Below are 16,055 nucleotides of genomic sequence, written 5' to 3'. Positions count from 1 at the left end.
CCTAGTCATAGTAACAACCCATCCTAGTCGTTGTAACAACCCATCGTAGTAACAACCCATCCTAGTCGTAGTAACAACCCATCCTAGTAACACCCCATCCTAGTTGTAGGAACAACCCATCCTAGTCGTAGTAACAACCCATCCTAGTAACACCCCATCCTAGTTGTAGTAACAACCCATCCTAGTAACAACCCATCCTAGTCATTGTAACAACCCATCCTAGTAACAGCCCATCCTAGTCGTCGTAACAACCCATCCTAGTAACAGCCCATCCTAGTCGTCGTAACAGCCCATCCTAGTAACAGCCCATCCTAGTCGTCGTAACAGCCCATCCTAGTAACAGCCCATCCTAGTAACAGCCCATCCTAGTCGTCGTAACAGCCCATCCTAGTAACAGCCCATCCTAGTAACAGCCCATCCTAGTAACAGCCCATCCTAGTAACAGCCCATCCTAGTAACAGCCCATCCTAGTAACAGCCCATCCTAGTAACAGCCCATCCTAGTCGTCGTAACAGCCCATCCTAGTCGTCGTAACAGCCCATCCTAGTAACAGCCCATCCTAGTAACAGCCCATCCTAGTAACAGCCCATCCTAGTAACAGCCCATCCTAGTAACAGCCCATCCTAGTAACAGCCCATCCTAGTCGTCGTAACAGCCCATCCTAGTAACAGCCCATCCTAGTAACAGCCCATCCTAGTAACAGCCCATCCTAGTAACAGCCCATCCTAGTAACAGCCCATCCTAGTCGTAGTAACACCCCATCCTAGTAACACCCCATCCTAGTAACACCCCATCCTAGTTGTAGTAACACCCCATCCTAGTCACACCCCATCCTAGTAACAACCCATCCTAGTCACAACCCATCCTAGTCACAACCCATCCTAGTCATTGTAACAACCCATCCTAGTAACAACCCATCCTAGTCACAACCCATCCTAGTCATTGTAACAACCCATCCTAGTAACAGCCCATCCTAGTAACAGCCCATCCTAGTAACAGCCCATCCTAGTCGTCGTAACAGCCCATCCTAGCCGTTGCATATTTACATTTTCCCTCTTTCTATCTCTGTCACCTGAAATGGCTGATGTCTTTTAGAGCCCTGTTGTCCTTTGACAGTAGTTGCATGTTCTAGAAAAATGTAATTGAGACCACCTCCATTTGATTTAGGATCAAACCCAGCACTTCAGTCGTCACTACATTACTTAATATAATTTATGGCTCTAGGTTTCAGGAAATGGCAGTTACAGGTTTTTCAAAATGTCTAAATGCTCCAACTTCCTGAGGGGGAAGTTGACTGACCCCCCCAACCTTAGGCCTACATCAACACCACCTTGTCAGAAAATCCTAGGCAGAGCCCTGATTGTACATTTATACTGAATTAAAATATAAACGCAACATTAAGCAATTTCAAAGATTTTGCAGAGTTACAGTTCATGTAAGGAAATCAGTTAATTGAAATAAATTAGGCCCTAATCTAAGACTGGGCAGGGGCACAGCCAAGGGTGGGCTTGGGAGAGCATAGGCCCACCCACTTGGGATCCAGCCCGACCAGCCAATTAGAATACGTTTTCCCCCCCATGTATACATAAGTCTGTAACCTACCGATAATACTGAGCCAGTCTTCTACCAACATTGTTATTCGTCTAAAACATTTTCATTTGCATATGATTTGAGTAGTGTGGGCGCAGTGGGTGCTGTCGCCGTGCTGAAGTGATACTCATAAAAGGTTGGCAGGTTTGATGTGTGTGTTAGGGAGTCCCTCCCCACGTCACTGACCCTGTACCCAGATGACTGACCAGCCAGCCTTGTGTGGATGTGGGATAATGGAGGGGCCTCTTCCTGGCAGCAATGCCCCCTGGGAAACGGAGTCCTGGCCAGCAATCCTGCCTGTTTCCTTCCTGCTCTAGCCACAGACCAGGGCTGCTCTCCAATTCTCTAGTACCCTTCTTCCTGAAGTGTTCACTTGTTCACTCCCCCTCATGGATTTAATAGGGAAAGGAAGGACTTATTTGATGAATGTGGTGAACACTCCCTCTAAGCCCCCATGCTTACAGCAATCTAATGCTTTGGAATCCTTGAGAACGAATGGAACAGGGAGAGAATTGGACCGCAGACAGAGGACGGAAGAGTCTGGTACCATTTTGACCTACAGTCCCTTTCCATCAGTGCCTACCCCATCAGTGCCAATGGGATGGATCAGGCGTAATTGCCAACAATGTGGCCGAAAGTCTAAGCCAGTGACGGTCACAGCAAATATACATTTTAATTTCATCAACACTGTCAAGTAGAAGTATATTAGGGTTATAATATTGTAGAGAACAATCTAATGATTCATTACGTTTTGACTTTCATTTCATAGCACCTTGAATTGTCCTGTTTTTCTCTACATTGTACAGCAGGGAGTGAACGCCCTACCTTATGGCATCCTTTCACATTTGGGAACACTGGACAGGGGGCTAGGGAAGGGGCTAGGAGCCGAAATGGAACAGGGCCTTCTGGGATGCACTGTAGCGAAATAGGGGAGAGATTGAGGGAGAGAGACGAGATGAATCGACAGAGAGAGAGATGGAGGATGGGATAGAAGGGAATTGATGAGAGAGATGGAGTGTGAACAAGAGAGACGGAGCAACAGAACGAAAGAGTTGGGAAGCCTACTTTCTCTCTGAGGCACACGTACTCTGACACACAAACACACACACTGACAGTGTTTATAGTCTGGTTGTACTCAAGCCCAGTGCCTAACAAAACACAGAGACAAGTCTATATATCAAAACAGCATTGCGGCCCTGTTCCAATATTTTGTATACAGCTTTCTATCTTTCTTTCCTTCCTTCCTTGAAGTCAACACTGATCTGTATATGTTTGGATGGTTTCCATCTCAGAAGTAGCTGATCAGTGAATTAATCAAGGAAGGAAGCAATGAAGCTAAGAAAGGTGTAAGGATGGATGAGAAATCTTGTCTGAAATTAGCCTTGGTAGATTGGTTCAGTGCACTGATTGACAAACACATCTTACTCTAGTGGTTGGGAGTTTGTGTGAGTAAAGAGAAATGTATAAACAAATGGGTGTGTGTTTGTATGTGTGTGTGTGTGGGTCTCCTGTATGAGAGAGAGACTTATGAATGAAATGTTCTGTGTGTGGTTGTGATATTGTAAATGACTCGTGTGTGTGTGTGTGTGTGTGTGTGGCCTGTTACTTTGCGTTGGGCTGGGTGTGTTTAGGTGTTTACTCCGTGCCCGCTGTGCCCAGTGTGGTGCCAGGGTTAGTACAACAGAGGGCACAGTGTGTGTGGCCTGCGTCAAGCCAGGGAGCGTGAGGAGAGGGGGATCGGGAGAGAGGGAAAGGAGAGGGAGGGTAGATGAACAATGACAAGCTGTTCAGCTCAGAGAACCACCCGGGAGAGAAATGTTAAGGGGGAAGGAGCGGAGGGCTGTGTATATATGTGTGTGTGTGTGTGTCTGTGTGTTATTGAACTGTACATTCTCAGAGTGAATCCGATACAATGTCACATAGTGATAAACAGGGCTTTATATTGGTGGAGAGGTTGGTTTTATGCACTTACCTTATCCTAACCCGTTTCTGTCTCTCTGTCTGTTTCTCTGTCTGCTTGTCTGTCTGTCTCTGTCTGTCTCTGTATGTCTGTCTTTGTCTGTCTGTCTGTATGTCTGTCTCTGTCTGTCTGCCTCTCTGTCTTACTGTCTCTGTCTGCCCCTCTGTCTGCCCCTCTGTCTGCCCCTCTGTCTGCCCGTCCGCCTGTCTCTGTCTGTCTGCCTCTCTCTGCCTCGCTCGCTCTCTGTCTGCCTCGCTCGCTCTCTGTCTGCCTCGCTCGCTCTCTGTCTGCCTCGCTCGCTCTCTGTCTGCCTCGCTCGCTCGCTCTCTGTCTGCCTCGCTCGCTCTCTCTCTGTCTGCCTCGCTCGCTCTCTCTCTCTGTCTGCCTCGCTCGCTCTCTCTCTGTCTGCCTCGCTCGCTCTCTCTCTTGTCTGCCTCGCTCGCTCTCTCTGTCTGCCTCGCTCGCTCTCTCTCTGTCTGCCTCGCTCGCTCTCTCTCTGTCTGCCTCGCTTCGCTCTCTCTCTCTGTCTGCCTCGCTCTCTCTCTCTCTCTGTCTGCCTCGCTCTCTCTCTCTCTCTGTCTGCCTCGCTCTCTCTCTCTCTCTGTCTGCCTCGCTGCTCTCTCTCTCTCTCTGTCTGCCTCGCTCGCTCTCTCTCTCTCTCTGTCTGCCTCGCTCGCTCTCTCTCTCTCTCTGTCTGCCTCGCTCTCTCTCTCTCTCTCTCTGTCTGCCTCGCTCGCTCTCTCTCTCTCTGTCTGCCTCGCTCGCTTCGCTCTCTCTCTCTCTCTCTCTCTGTCTGCCTCGCTCGCTCGCTCTCTCTCTCTCTCTCTCTGTCTGCCTCGCTCGCTCTCTCTCTCGCTCTCTCTGTCTGCCTCGCTCGCTCTCTCTGTCTGCCTCGCTCGCTCTCTCTGTCTGCCTCGCGCTTCTCTCTGTCTGCCTCGCTCGCTCTCTCTCTCTGTCTGCCTCGCTCGCTCTCTCTCTCTGTCTGCCTCGCTCGCTCTCTCTCTCTGTCTGCCTCGCTCGCTCTCTCTCTCTCTCTCTCTCTCTGTCTGCCTCGCTCGCTCTCTCTCTCTCTCTGTCTGCCTCGCTCGCTCTCTCTCTGTCTGCCTCGCTCGCTCTCTCTCTCGTCTGCCTCGCTCGCTCTCTCTCTCTGTCTGCCTCGCTCGCTCTCTCTCTCTGTCTGCCTCGCTCGCTCTCTCTCTCTGTCTGCCTCGCTCGCTCTCTCTCTCTGTCTGCCTCGCTCGCTCTCTCTCTCTGTCTGCCTCGCTCGCTCTCTCTCTCTGTCTGCCTCGCTCGCTCTCTCTCTGTCTGCCTCGCTCGCTCTCTCTCTCTCTGTCTGCCTCGCTTTCGCTCTCTCTCTCTGTCTGCCTCGCTCGCTCTCTCTCTCTCTGCCTCGCTCGCTCTCTCTCTCTCTGTCTGCCTCGCTCGCTCTCTCTCTCTCTCTGTCTGCCTCGTCGCTCTCTCTCTGTCTGCCTCGCTCGCTCTCTCTCTCTCTCTGCCTCGCTCGCTCTCTCTCTCTCTCTCTGTCTGCCTCGCTCGCTCTCTCTCTCTCTCTCTGTCTGCCTCTCTCTCTCTGTCTGCCTCGCTCGCTCTCGCTCTGTCTGCCTCGCTCCTCGCTCGCTCTGTCTGCCTCGCTCCTCGCTCGCTCTGTCTGCCTCGCTCCTCGCTCGCTCTGTCTGCCTTCTTTCGTCGCCTTTGTTTGCCTGCTCTGTGCGATCGTCTCCCGTTCGCGCTGCTTTGTCATCGCGCTGTTCCCGCTTCTGCGCATGCTCCCGTCGCTCCCCTGCGTTTGCCTCGCTTCGTCTTTGCCGCCTGTCCGGTTCTCCGCCTCGCGCGTCTTCTCTGTCGGCTCGACTGTTTCGTCTTCGCGCGCTTTCTTTTCCTCCTCGTTTCGCCGTGCTCCCTTCTCCGCTTTGTCTGGCTCGCTCCTCGCTCGCTCTCTCGCTGTCTGGCTGTCTGGCTCGCTCCTCGCTCGCTCTCTCTGGCTCGCTCTCTCTCTCTGGCTCGCTCGCTGTCTGTCTGGCTCGCTTCTCTCTCTCTCTCTCTCTCTCTCTCTCTCGCTCTCTCTCGCTCTCTCTCGCTCTCTCTCGCTTCTCTCTCTCTGTCTCTCTCTGTCTCTCTCTCTCCCTCCAGAGATATCAAACCAGACAACGTGCTGTTAGACATGAAGGGTCATATCCGTCTGGCCGACTTTGGCTCCTGCCTGAAAATGATGCAGGACGGCACGGTGAGCAACACAGACCCCACACCCCAGACATCACACCCCATACACACCCCAGACCCCCCACGCACCAGACCCCACACCCACCCCAGACATCACACCCCATACACACCCCAGACCCCCCACGCACCACACACGCACCAGACACGCCCCCCACTCCCCACACGCCCCCCCACATGCCACACACGCCCCACATGCCTCACACGCCCCCCCCACACAAGCCCCACAAAATGTATATTTTTTAATACCACACAAATGACCAACATTACAGCCTACACAGATTAGAGTAGCCATTTGCTTTTCAAACTGTTTTTCCAGCAATAGTATTTTGAAATATTGCGAAAGCTGCTGCCTGCTGTTCACTGACAGCCACTACTCAACAATCAGGGGTTTGATATTTACCAGGCCTGCTGCCCAATTGGCTCCGCAACTGTAGTCCTACATGCACTAGTCGTGATAAAACACAACCCACAACATTTTTAAAAAAGATATAAAAAATAAATAAAATAGTCCTCATTATTCCTGGTCTATTTCAGATAGGAGTAATTCTATACATTTTGCAGATGTATTTAAATTGATCTGCAGCACCTCTTCCATGCTATTTTTTCTTTTTCCCTAAGGCCAAATAATCAGTACTTCTTGTTTAATTCAATGGATGGTGGTCAGTAACCCCATGGAATGAGGTTGTTGGGTACTACAATAATAATCTATCGACATTTTTTAAAATCTTTTTACCAGTTAAAAACAAATTCTTATTTTCAATTACGGCCTTGGACGCTCTGTCTGCCTCGCTCCTTGTTCAGGGGCAGAACGACAGATTTGTACCTTGTCAGCTCGGGGATTTGAACTTGCAACCTTTCGGTTACTAGTCCAATGCTCTAACCACTAGGCTATGCTGCCGCCCCAACAAGCCTATATCTGATCTCTGTTTCGCCGATAGTGGTTTTACCTACAGTGCCTTCAGAATGTATTCACACCAATTTACTTTTTCCACTTTTTGATTTTACAGCATGAATTTAAAAATGTATTAAATCGCATTTTTTTTTGTCTCACTGGCCTACACACAATACACCATAATGTCAGTGATGTTGAATTTTTTTTATTTTTTTTTACAAATTAATAAACTATTTAAATCTAAGTATTTAACCCCTTTTGTTATGGCAGGCCTAAATAAATTCAGGAGTAAAGATTTGCCTAACAAATCAAATACAACGTTGCAATGACTCATGGACACTGTGTGTGCAATAATGGGGTTTAACATGATTTGTGAACGACTACCTCATCTCTGTACCCCACACATACAGTTACAGTATCTGTAAGGTCCCTCAGTCGAGTAGTGAATTTCAAACACAGATTCGACCACAGACCAAGGAGGTTTTCCAGTGCCTGTCGCGAAGAAGGGCGCCTATTGGTAGATGGGTCAAAAACAAGAGACAGACATTGAATATCCCTTTGAACATGGTGAAGTTATTAATTACACTTTGGATGGTGTATCAATACACCCAGTCACTACAATGACATAGGCGTCCTTCCTATAACTGTTGCCGGAGAGGAAGGAAATGGTGACTTTAGAACATTTACAGCGTTTACATTTATTTATGGCTGTGATGGGAGAAAACTGTGGATGGATCAACAACATCGTAGTTACTCCTCAATACTAACCTAAATGACAGTTGCAATAAGGTAAAACTGCAAATGTGTTACATCGAAATTAACTCTATGTCCTGAAAAGAGAGCGTTACGCTTGGGGACAAAAACATCACTGACGGCCACTCTTCATATTTTCAAGCATGGTAATGGCTGCATCATGTTATGGGTATGCTTGTCATCGGCAAGGACTAGGGAGTTTTCTTTTGTTGATAAAAAGAAACTGAAAATTCACCTTTCAGCAGGAAAATAACCTAAGATGACATTGGATGTTCCTGAATGGCCTAGTTACAGTTTTGACTTAAATCGGCTTGAAAATCTATTGTGAAAATGGCTGTCTAGCAATGATCAACAACCAACTTGACAGAGCTTAAAGAATAATAGGCAAATGTTGCACAATCCAGGTGTGGAAAGCTCTTAGAGACTTACCCAGAAATACTCACAGCTATAATCACTGCCAAAGGAGATTCAAACATGTATTGATTCAGGGGTGTCAATACTTATGTAAATCAGATATTTCTAGATTTCATTTTCAATAAATGTGCTAAAATGTCTAAACATGTTTTCACTTAGTCATTGTGGGATATTGTGTGTAGATGAATGAAAAATATATTTAATCCATTTTGAATTCAGGCAGGTAACACCACAAAATATAGAATCAAGTGATATGAATAGTTTCTCAAGGCACTTTATATTGTAATATAAATAATGCCCTTTTTTTTACCTGGTTGTAGCATAAACTGCACCAAGTTTTTATATTCATAAAGGCTAATAAGAAAAGATGTCAAATCACTTGAGTAGCCTACGTGAAAGTTTTACAGATTTGTGGTTGCATCAGTATGTATCTGAAATGCATCAGAAAAGTATTGGAAAGTTCAGGAAAACGTCAGGTAAGCTCATCAGGTAGGCCTAGCAATTGTTTGTGTAGAGAAGATCTGCATTGCTTTCAATTGTGGTTTTGTCACGGTCCCTTGTAACGTTTCCTACACGGCCGGTGAGCATTTCAATCATAATAGCAAGTAGCTCCAACCGTTCAAAGATTTAGAGCCACATTTGTAGGACGAAAACAGAGACCCACTCTGTTTGTCACAACCGCTAAAATAGCGGACATGGCACCCAATTCTCTAGTACACTACTTTTAGCCAGGACCCATATGGTTCTGGTCCAAAGTAGTACACTACATAGGGAATAGGGTGCCATTTGGGATGCAGTGTCAGTCAGTGGCCAATAGGAGGCTCTCCCACACTTTACTCAGGTCAATGATGAGTGACTTAGAGTAAATACATACAACTATAGAAATACAATGACTTGACATTTTAATATTCTAATTCTATCCGTACAACAAGGAACTGAACAACGGTAAAGAGAATGACTAGCAGAAGTGAAACCAACATTCATACAACGGCCGTGCTCTGGGGGTGAAGTTTCCACTAGGAACAAATCTCCTGCCCCAATCCTAACCTTAACTATTAGTGGGGGAAATTAAGAACTTACCCAGATCAGCGTCAAGGGCAATTTCAACCCACTCCAGTAGTAGCAATAACAGCAGCTTTAAACCAATGCTCAATAACGAGGAAATGTCTACACAACAGATTACACAACAGCTATCGTTATCACCATCATTACCTAGTTTTAGTGGATTCAAATAATAATGCTGGCTATATAATCAGAGTTCGGTCTCACAGTTGGCTGTTGATGATCAAACGATTTGATTCACTGTGGCCTTTTCACAGACCCTGATTAAATGACAAAAATAAATATGGTCAATTAGGGTTTAGTCATGAAGTAACATTTAGATTTGTAATCAGCATTGACTGGATGTCTATAGTCTGTGATTTTAAACTTCTTACACAAAGATTAAGGACAGTCCAGGCCTTCGACACCAACTTATCATCTCTAGGCTTAATCTGTTTTACTCCAGCTCAAATTTACCCCCATCCTTATTGCACTACTGTAAATAGAAAATGAAAATAAAGAAAGTAAACGACATGATATGCCATCTGAATTCAGCGGGTGTAAAATGTAAAGAAGGGCAGTAAAATCCCAAATGGCACCCTATTTGTTACAGTGCACTACGTTACCCATAGGGCTCTGGTCAAAAGTAGTGCACTACTTTTGACCAGAGCCCTATGGGTAACGTAGTGCACTACTTTTGACCAGAGCCCTATCTAGAGCAGGGCTGCCCAACCCTCATCCTGGAGATGTACTGTCCTCTGGGTTTTCAGTCCAACCCTAAATTAACACACCTGATTCTACTAATTAGCTGCTCAACAAGACCTTAACTAGCTGAATCAGATATGCTAAATTAAGGTTGGACTGAACCTACAGGACAGTACATCTCCAGGAAGAGGGTTGGGCAGCCCTGGTCTAGAGAATAGGGTGCCATTTGGGACTCATTCAAGGGCTCTCATGGATCCTAATGGTTTTTATAGTGTGAATTAATAGAGGGTTCACACTGTTTTATTAAATAACTTTATGGCTCAACTCCTTTTCTGCTCTCTCGTGCTAAGTTTTCATTCGTTTTTTCATCGCTCAGAGATTCTACCACAGAGCCCCTTTGTACTACTCAGCTGTTTGTGTGAAAGAAAATGAATTTTCGTCTGAGACAGAAATTGACCCGAGGTTCAAGGTGATTTGTCAGATGTATGGAGGTTCAGGGTTTTAGTGAAAGGGGTCTGATAGTGATGTCAAATGTATAGCCCAACCGTTAGGCCTTCAATCACTTCATCAAATTCTAAGGGGGAGTATAGCAAGATTCACTATATTCCTCATCTCCTGACCTGGGTTCAGATACTATTTGAAATAATTTAAAATACTTAATCTGTGCTTGATTGAGCTTGCCTGGCTTAATGGACCAATAGAATAGTCTCAAAACTCCAAACCCGCCCATCTGACACTCTATACAGGCTAGAGCAACGACTCAAAATATTTGAATCCAGGTCAAAGCAAACTCAATCGGTTTTTAATAAGTTAATACTCTTATTATGAAAACACACACACACCTCATGTCAGTTATTATTTTTCTATGTATTCCTGGTGTTATTATTTTCAAAACAGAAATATACTTTCTACTATTTCTCTTTCTCTCTCGCATTGTTGGGAAGGGCCCGTCAGTAAGCATTTCACTGTTAGTCTACACCTGTTGTTTACCAAGCATGTGACAAATACGATTTGATTTGGATCGTTTTTTACATGTACAACGTAAAGTGTTTCTCTGAGTTCACTTTACTTCAACCCTCTCATTTGTAGTTCCTAACCTCACTCTTCCAGGTCCAGTCATCTGTGGCTGTAGGCACTCCGGACTACATTTCCCCTGAGATCCTGCAGGCCATGGAGGACGGCATGGGGAAGTACGGTCCAGAGTGTGACTGGTGGTCGCTGGGGGTATGTATGTACGAGATGCTCTACGGGGAGACGCCCTTCTATGCAGAGTCCCTGGTGGAGACCTACGGCAAGATCATGAACCACGAGGTAAACTTGAGGAAACTGGCTGACATTTAGGTGAAAAGTTTTTAGGTTGTGGTGACAACCTTGCGAGGGAAAGTGGAAAACGAGTCTCAGAAGTCTACCATTTTAATTAGCGTCCATTCATGAAAACAGTAGTCATTAAGGAAAGGAAACAAGGATAGGATGTCATGCAAGAGAATTGGGAGAGCGCCACTAGCCACAGGTATGGATAGGGAAATGTGATCATAGGTCCGGGTGTAGGGACAAGCATGTAGTGTACCTCTGAGGCAGAACAAAGCCAGGGGTCCCTGGTGCCTAGCTTGCAACAATGTCGATGTAGGGAATTTAGCTTGTGTGTGTCATCAGCATCCAAACTGCCTTGGTAACAAGCAATATACATATATTCTATTATGCATGTCAAAAGAAGGAATGCTCCGCAAACTGACAACGATCTTCAGACTCAAAACGACCAGAAGAGCTAGTCTATACCAGATCTATGGGCCAGCAATAAGTGCTAAATATTCCAAACATTTTAATAATTAATGATTTTGATTCATGATTTATTGATTGTTTGCTTCCAAATGTACAGTATTTCACAGTTAATTATATGCTACACTTATTAAATATAACAAACCTTTTGGATTATTAATCGGTTGAAATAGTTGATAATGTTTAATGGATTGTTTAGTTCAAGATACACTACATGACCAAATGTATCTGGATACCTGCTCGTCGAACATCTCATTTCAATGTCATGGGCATTAATATGGAGTTGGTTCCCCATTTGCTGCTATAACAGCCTCCACTCTTCTGTGAAGGCTTTCCACTAGATGTTGGAACATTGGGGTGGCAGGTAGCCTAGTGGTTAGAGCGTTGGGCCAGTAACTGAAAAGTTTAAATCCCCGAGCTGACAAGGTAAAAATCTGTCGTTCTGCCCCTGAACAAGACAGTTAACCTACTGTTCCCCGGTAGGCTGTCATTCTAAATAAGAATTTGTTCATAACTGACTTGCCTAGTTAAATAAAGGTTACGTTTAAAAAATATTATTGCTGCAGGGACTTGCTTCCATTCAGCCACAACAGCATTCGTGAGGTCAGGAACTGATGTTGGGCGATTCGGCCTGGCTCGCAGTCAGTGTTCCAATTCAACCCAGGTGTTCGATTGGGTTGAGGTCAGGGTTCTGTGCAGGCCAGTCAAATTCTTCCACACACCGATCTCGACAAACCAGTTCTGTATGGACCTCGCTTTGTGCACGGGGGCATAGTCATGCTGAAACAGGAAAGGGCCTTCCCCAAACTGTTGCCGCAAAGTTGGAAGCACAGAATCGTCTAGAATCTATGCTGTAGTGTTAAGATTTCCCTTCACTGGATCTAAGGAGCCAGAACCATGAAAAACAGCCCTAGACCATTATTCCTCCTCCACCAAGCTTTACAATTAGCACTATGTATTCAGACAAAGTGTTCTCCTGGCATCCGCCAAACCTAGATTAGTCCTTCGGACTGCCAGATGGGGAAGCGTGATTCATCACCCCAGAGAATGCGTTTCCAATGGTGGCGAGCTTTAAACCACTCCAGCCAACGCTTGGAATTGAGCATGGTGATCTTAGGCTTGTGTGCGGCTGCTCGGCCATGGAAACCCATTTCATGAAGCTCCCGACTAACAGTTCTTGTGCTGACGTTGCTTCCAGAGGCACTTTGGAACTCGGCATTGAGTGTTGCAACCGAGGACAGGCTATTTTTATGCGCTTCAGCACTCGCCGGTTCTGTTCTGTTAGCTTGTGTGGCCTACCACTTCGCGGCTGAGCTGTTGTTGCTCCTAGATGATTTGTTGGAAAGGTGGCATCCTATGACGGTGCCATGTCGATAATCACAGAGCTCTTCAGTAAGGCCATTATACTGGCAATGTTTGTCTATGGAGATTGCATGGCAGTGTGCTCGATTTTATACACCTGTCAGCAACGGGTGTTGCTATCCAGGTTAATGCTCCTTCTCAAGGGTCCAGTTCCTGAAACACTAGCCTACTTTCTAACAGCTATTTTCATCAAAGTCTCTGTCAGTATCTAAACTGGTGCTTGTCATGCGTTATCAAACACGTTCTCCCTGTCTCTGGTTCTGTCTCATTCTCAGCTATTACTTGTTTATAGCCCGTCTCTGTCAAACCCCCGTCTCTGTCAAACCCCCGTCTCTGTCAAACCCCCGTCTCTCTGTCTCTCTCAAACCCCGTCTCTCTGTCTCTCTCCCCCGTCTCTCTGTCTCTCTCCCCCCGTCTCTCTGTCTCTCTCCCCCGTCTCTCTGTCTCTCCCCCGTCTCTCTGTCTCTCTCCCCCCGTCTCTCTGTCTCTCTCCCCCCGTCTCTCTGTCTCTCTCCCCCGTCTCTCTGTCTCTCTCCCCCCGTCTCTCTGTCTCTCTCCCCCGTCTCTCTGTCTCTCTCCCCCGTCTCTCTGTCTCTCTCCCCCCGTCTCTGTCTCTCTCCCCCCCGTCTCGTCTCTCTCTCCCCGTCTGTCTCTCTCTCCCCCCGTCTGTCTCTCTCTCCCCCGTCTGTCTCTCTCCCCCCGTCTCTCTGTCTCTCTCCCCCCGTCTCTCTCTCTCTCCCCCGTCTCTCTGTCTCTCTCCCCCCGTCTCTCTGTCTCTCTCTCCCCCCGTCTCTCGCTCCTCCCCCGTCTCTCGCTCCTCTCCCCCGTCTCTCTCTCTCTCTCCCCCTCCTCTCTCACTCACTCACTCACTCACTCACTCACTCACTCGCTCCTCACTCCCTCTCTCTCTCTCACACACACATCTCCCCCACGTCCTGATTATTTTGCTGGTGTGTGTGTTAGGGGGGAAATGTGATGTTTGTGTAATGTGTGCTAATGACCCAATAAAGGAACTTTAAAAAAGAAAATCAAATTCTCATCCCCTTCTTCTTCTCCCTCTCTCCACCCTTCTCTCTCACAGGAGCGTTTCCAGTTCCCCTCAAACATCTGTGACGTGTCGGAGGACGCCAAGGACCTGATCTCGCGCCTAATCTGCGGCCGCGAGCGTCGCCTGGGCCAGAATGGCATCGGCGACTTCAAGGATCACCCCTTCTTCGCCGGCATCGACTGGGAACACATCCGCTCCACTGAGGCGCCCTACATCCCCGACGTCAGCTCCCCATCTGACACCTCCAACTTTGACGTGGACGACGATATTCTTAAAAACCCGGTGGGTGTACTGGGGGAAACGAGCTCGCTAGCTAATGTTACCTGGAAACCAGCTCGCTAGCTAGCTAATGTTACCTGGAAACCAGCTCGCTAGCTAGCTAATGTTACCTGGAAACCAGCTCGCTAGCTAGCTAATGTTACCTGGAAACCAGCTCGCTAGCTAGCTAATGTTACCTGGAAACCAGCTCGCTAGCTAATGTTACCTGGAAACCAGCTGGCTAGCTAACTGGAAATGAGCTGACTAGCAAGCACTAATTAAAATAATAAAAACTTAGCTAGATGGCTAACTAGAAAACAGCTAGCTGGCTAACACTACCTGGAAACCAGCAAGCTAATGCTGACTATTCAACTTCCAGCCATGGAGAACCAAAATACTTCTGTTTTTCTTTTTTAACAGATAGCAATAGATCAATCTCTGATCTTTGATTAGGTCTCTGATTAGAAGGGAAGAATAAAAAACTGAATTGTTTGGGCCCTCCAGTTCCTCAGTTGAACGGCCCAGAGCTAACTGGTGTTTACTGTTGTAAACATTTTACTTGGCTGTTTTCTTGGTATGTTTGACTGTTCCACTCTAACTAATCTGATGCCCCCCCCTTGGCTTTCTCTCTGTCTCTGTGTGTCTTTCTCTCACCCCCCACCCAACAGGACATCGCTCCTCCAGTCACACACAGTGGCTTCACCGGCCAGCATCTGCCCTTCGTGGGCTTCACCTACACCACGGACAGCTGCTTCTCGGACCGCGGCAGCGTCAACAGGGCCGGCCTGTCCGATGGGAGCTCCCAGGATGGGGGAGGAGAAGAGGGGGTTCCCCCGGACCAGGAGGGGGGGCTGGAGGTGGAAGCCTTTGAGAGGAGGATCCGCCGGCTGGAGCAGGAGAAGCAGGAGCTGAACCGCAAACTGCAGGGTGAGCTAGGGGGCGGTAGAGGACAAAGACACACATAGACAACATGTACACATAAACAACCTCTGTGACCCTGAGTGTAAATTTGGACATGACCTCTGACCCTTAACCTGTGTGTTTCCCCTTCTGGCCCCTCCAGAGTCCACTCAAGCAGTGCAGTCTCTCCACGGGCCGGGCCGCGGGGCCAGCACCCTGGGCCGGGACAAGGAGATGAAGAAGCTCAACGAGGAGATCGACCGGCTCAAGAAGAAACTGGCAGGTCAGTGCTCTCTGTGCAACCCAATCTGGCAACGCACCGCTAGTTGGCTCGTCTGGCAACCCAACACTGTCTGGGCATTTAAACCAGGTCTGATTCGAACACACAGATCATTTAAACCAGGTCTGATTTGAACACACAGATCATTTAAACCAGGTCTGATTCGAACACACAGATCATTTAAACCAGGTCTGATTTGAACACACAGATCATTTAAACCAGGTCTGATTCGAACGCACAGATCATTTAAACCAGGTCTGATTCGAACACACAGATCATTTAAACCAGGTCTGATTCGAACACACAGATCATTTAAACCGGGTCTGGGTCGAACACACAGTTTGCACTTTTGGGGCTGTTCCAGCGCAGCACAAGTACCTATCACCATCCCACTAACCAGTAAGTCCCTCCCCTTCTCGCCCCCACTCAGACTCTGATAGGTTGGAGCACCAGCTAGAGGAGGCGGTGACTCTGCGCCAGGACTACGAGAGCTCCTCCTCCAAGCTGAAGGCCCTGGACAAACAGGTTAAAGCCCTGAGACAGGAGAAGGAGGATATTCACAAGGTAACACCCCCCCCTATTTTTGCAAAGGAAAATGAAAACAAGCATTTGTTATTGGACAAGTTCTGGCAGTCCCTTCCCGTTCCGGTCTGCTTCCTTCTGTTTGGTGTCTAGTGAATACAACGTAGGGGTGTATTCAGTCAAGTGAATGCATAACTAGAGCTGACATGATTCACAGGACACACTGTAACTCTCAAGGACCAATGTTAGTTCACCGTTGTCTATTCACGGCATAGAGGTTGTCTCTCTATGTCAGGTCTCATTTTATCATTCATGACGCATTAGGCTTTAACAC

General features: G+C 47.3%; 1 protein-coding gene across 4 annotated transcripts in view; it reads left to right on the top strand.

Annotated features, from left to right (window-relative positions):
* The window catches only part of cdc42bpb (CDC42 binding protein kinase beta (DMPK-like)), a 144,702-nt gene that overhangs the window by 66,676 nt on the left and 61,971 nt on the right, over nucleotides 1–16,055 (top strand). For all 4 annotated transcript variants that reach the window (XM_014143792.2, XM_014143795.2, XM_014143793.2 and 1 more), the window contains exons 6-11: nucleotides 5,681–5,774; nucleotides 10,686–10,886; nucleotides 13,795–14,043; nucleotides 14,688–14,946; nucleotides 15,083–15,202; nucleotides 15,630–15,763. In XM_014143792.2, coding sequence (XP_013999267.1) covers nucleotides 5,681–5,774; nucleotides 10,686–10,886; nucleotides 13,795–14,043; nucleotides 14,688–14,946; nucleotides 15,083–15,202; nucleotides 15,630–15,763 — 1,057 coding nt within the window. The remainder of the gene's footprint in view (nucleotides 1–5,680; nucleotides 5,775–10,685; nucleotides 10,887–13,794; nucleotides 14,044–14,687; nucleotides 14,947–15,082; nucleotides 15,203–15,629; nucleotides 15,764–16,055) is intronic.

This window comes from Salmo salar, chromosome ssa15 (genome assembly GCF_905237065.1).
Source record: "Salmo salar chromosome ssa15, Ssal_v3.1, whole genome shotgun sequence".
Taxonomy (NCBI): domain Eukaryota; kingdom Metazoa; phylum Chordata; class Actinopteri; order Salmoniformes; family Salmonidae; genus Salmo; species Salmo salar.
The sequence above is the reverse complement of the archived record's forward strand: the minus strand, read 5'-3'. Positions and strand labels throughout refer to the sequence as shown.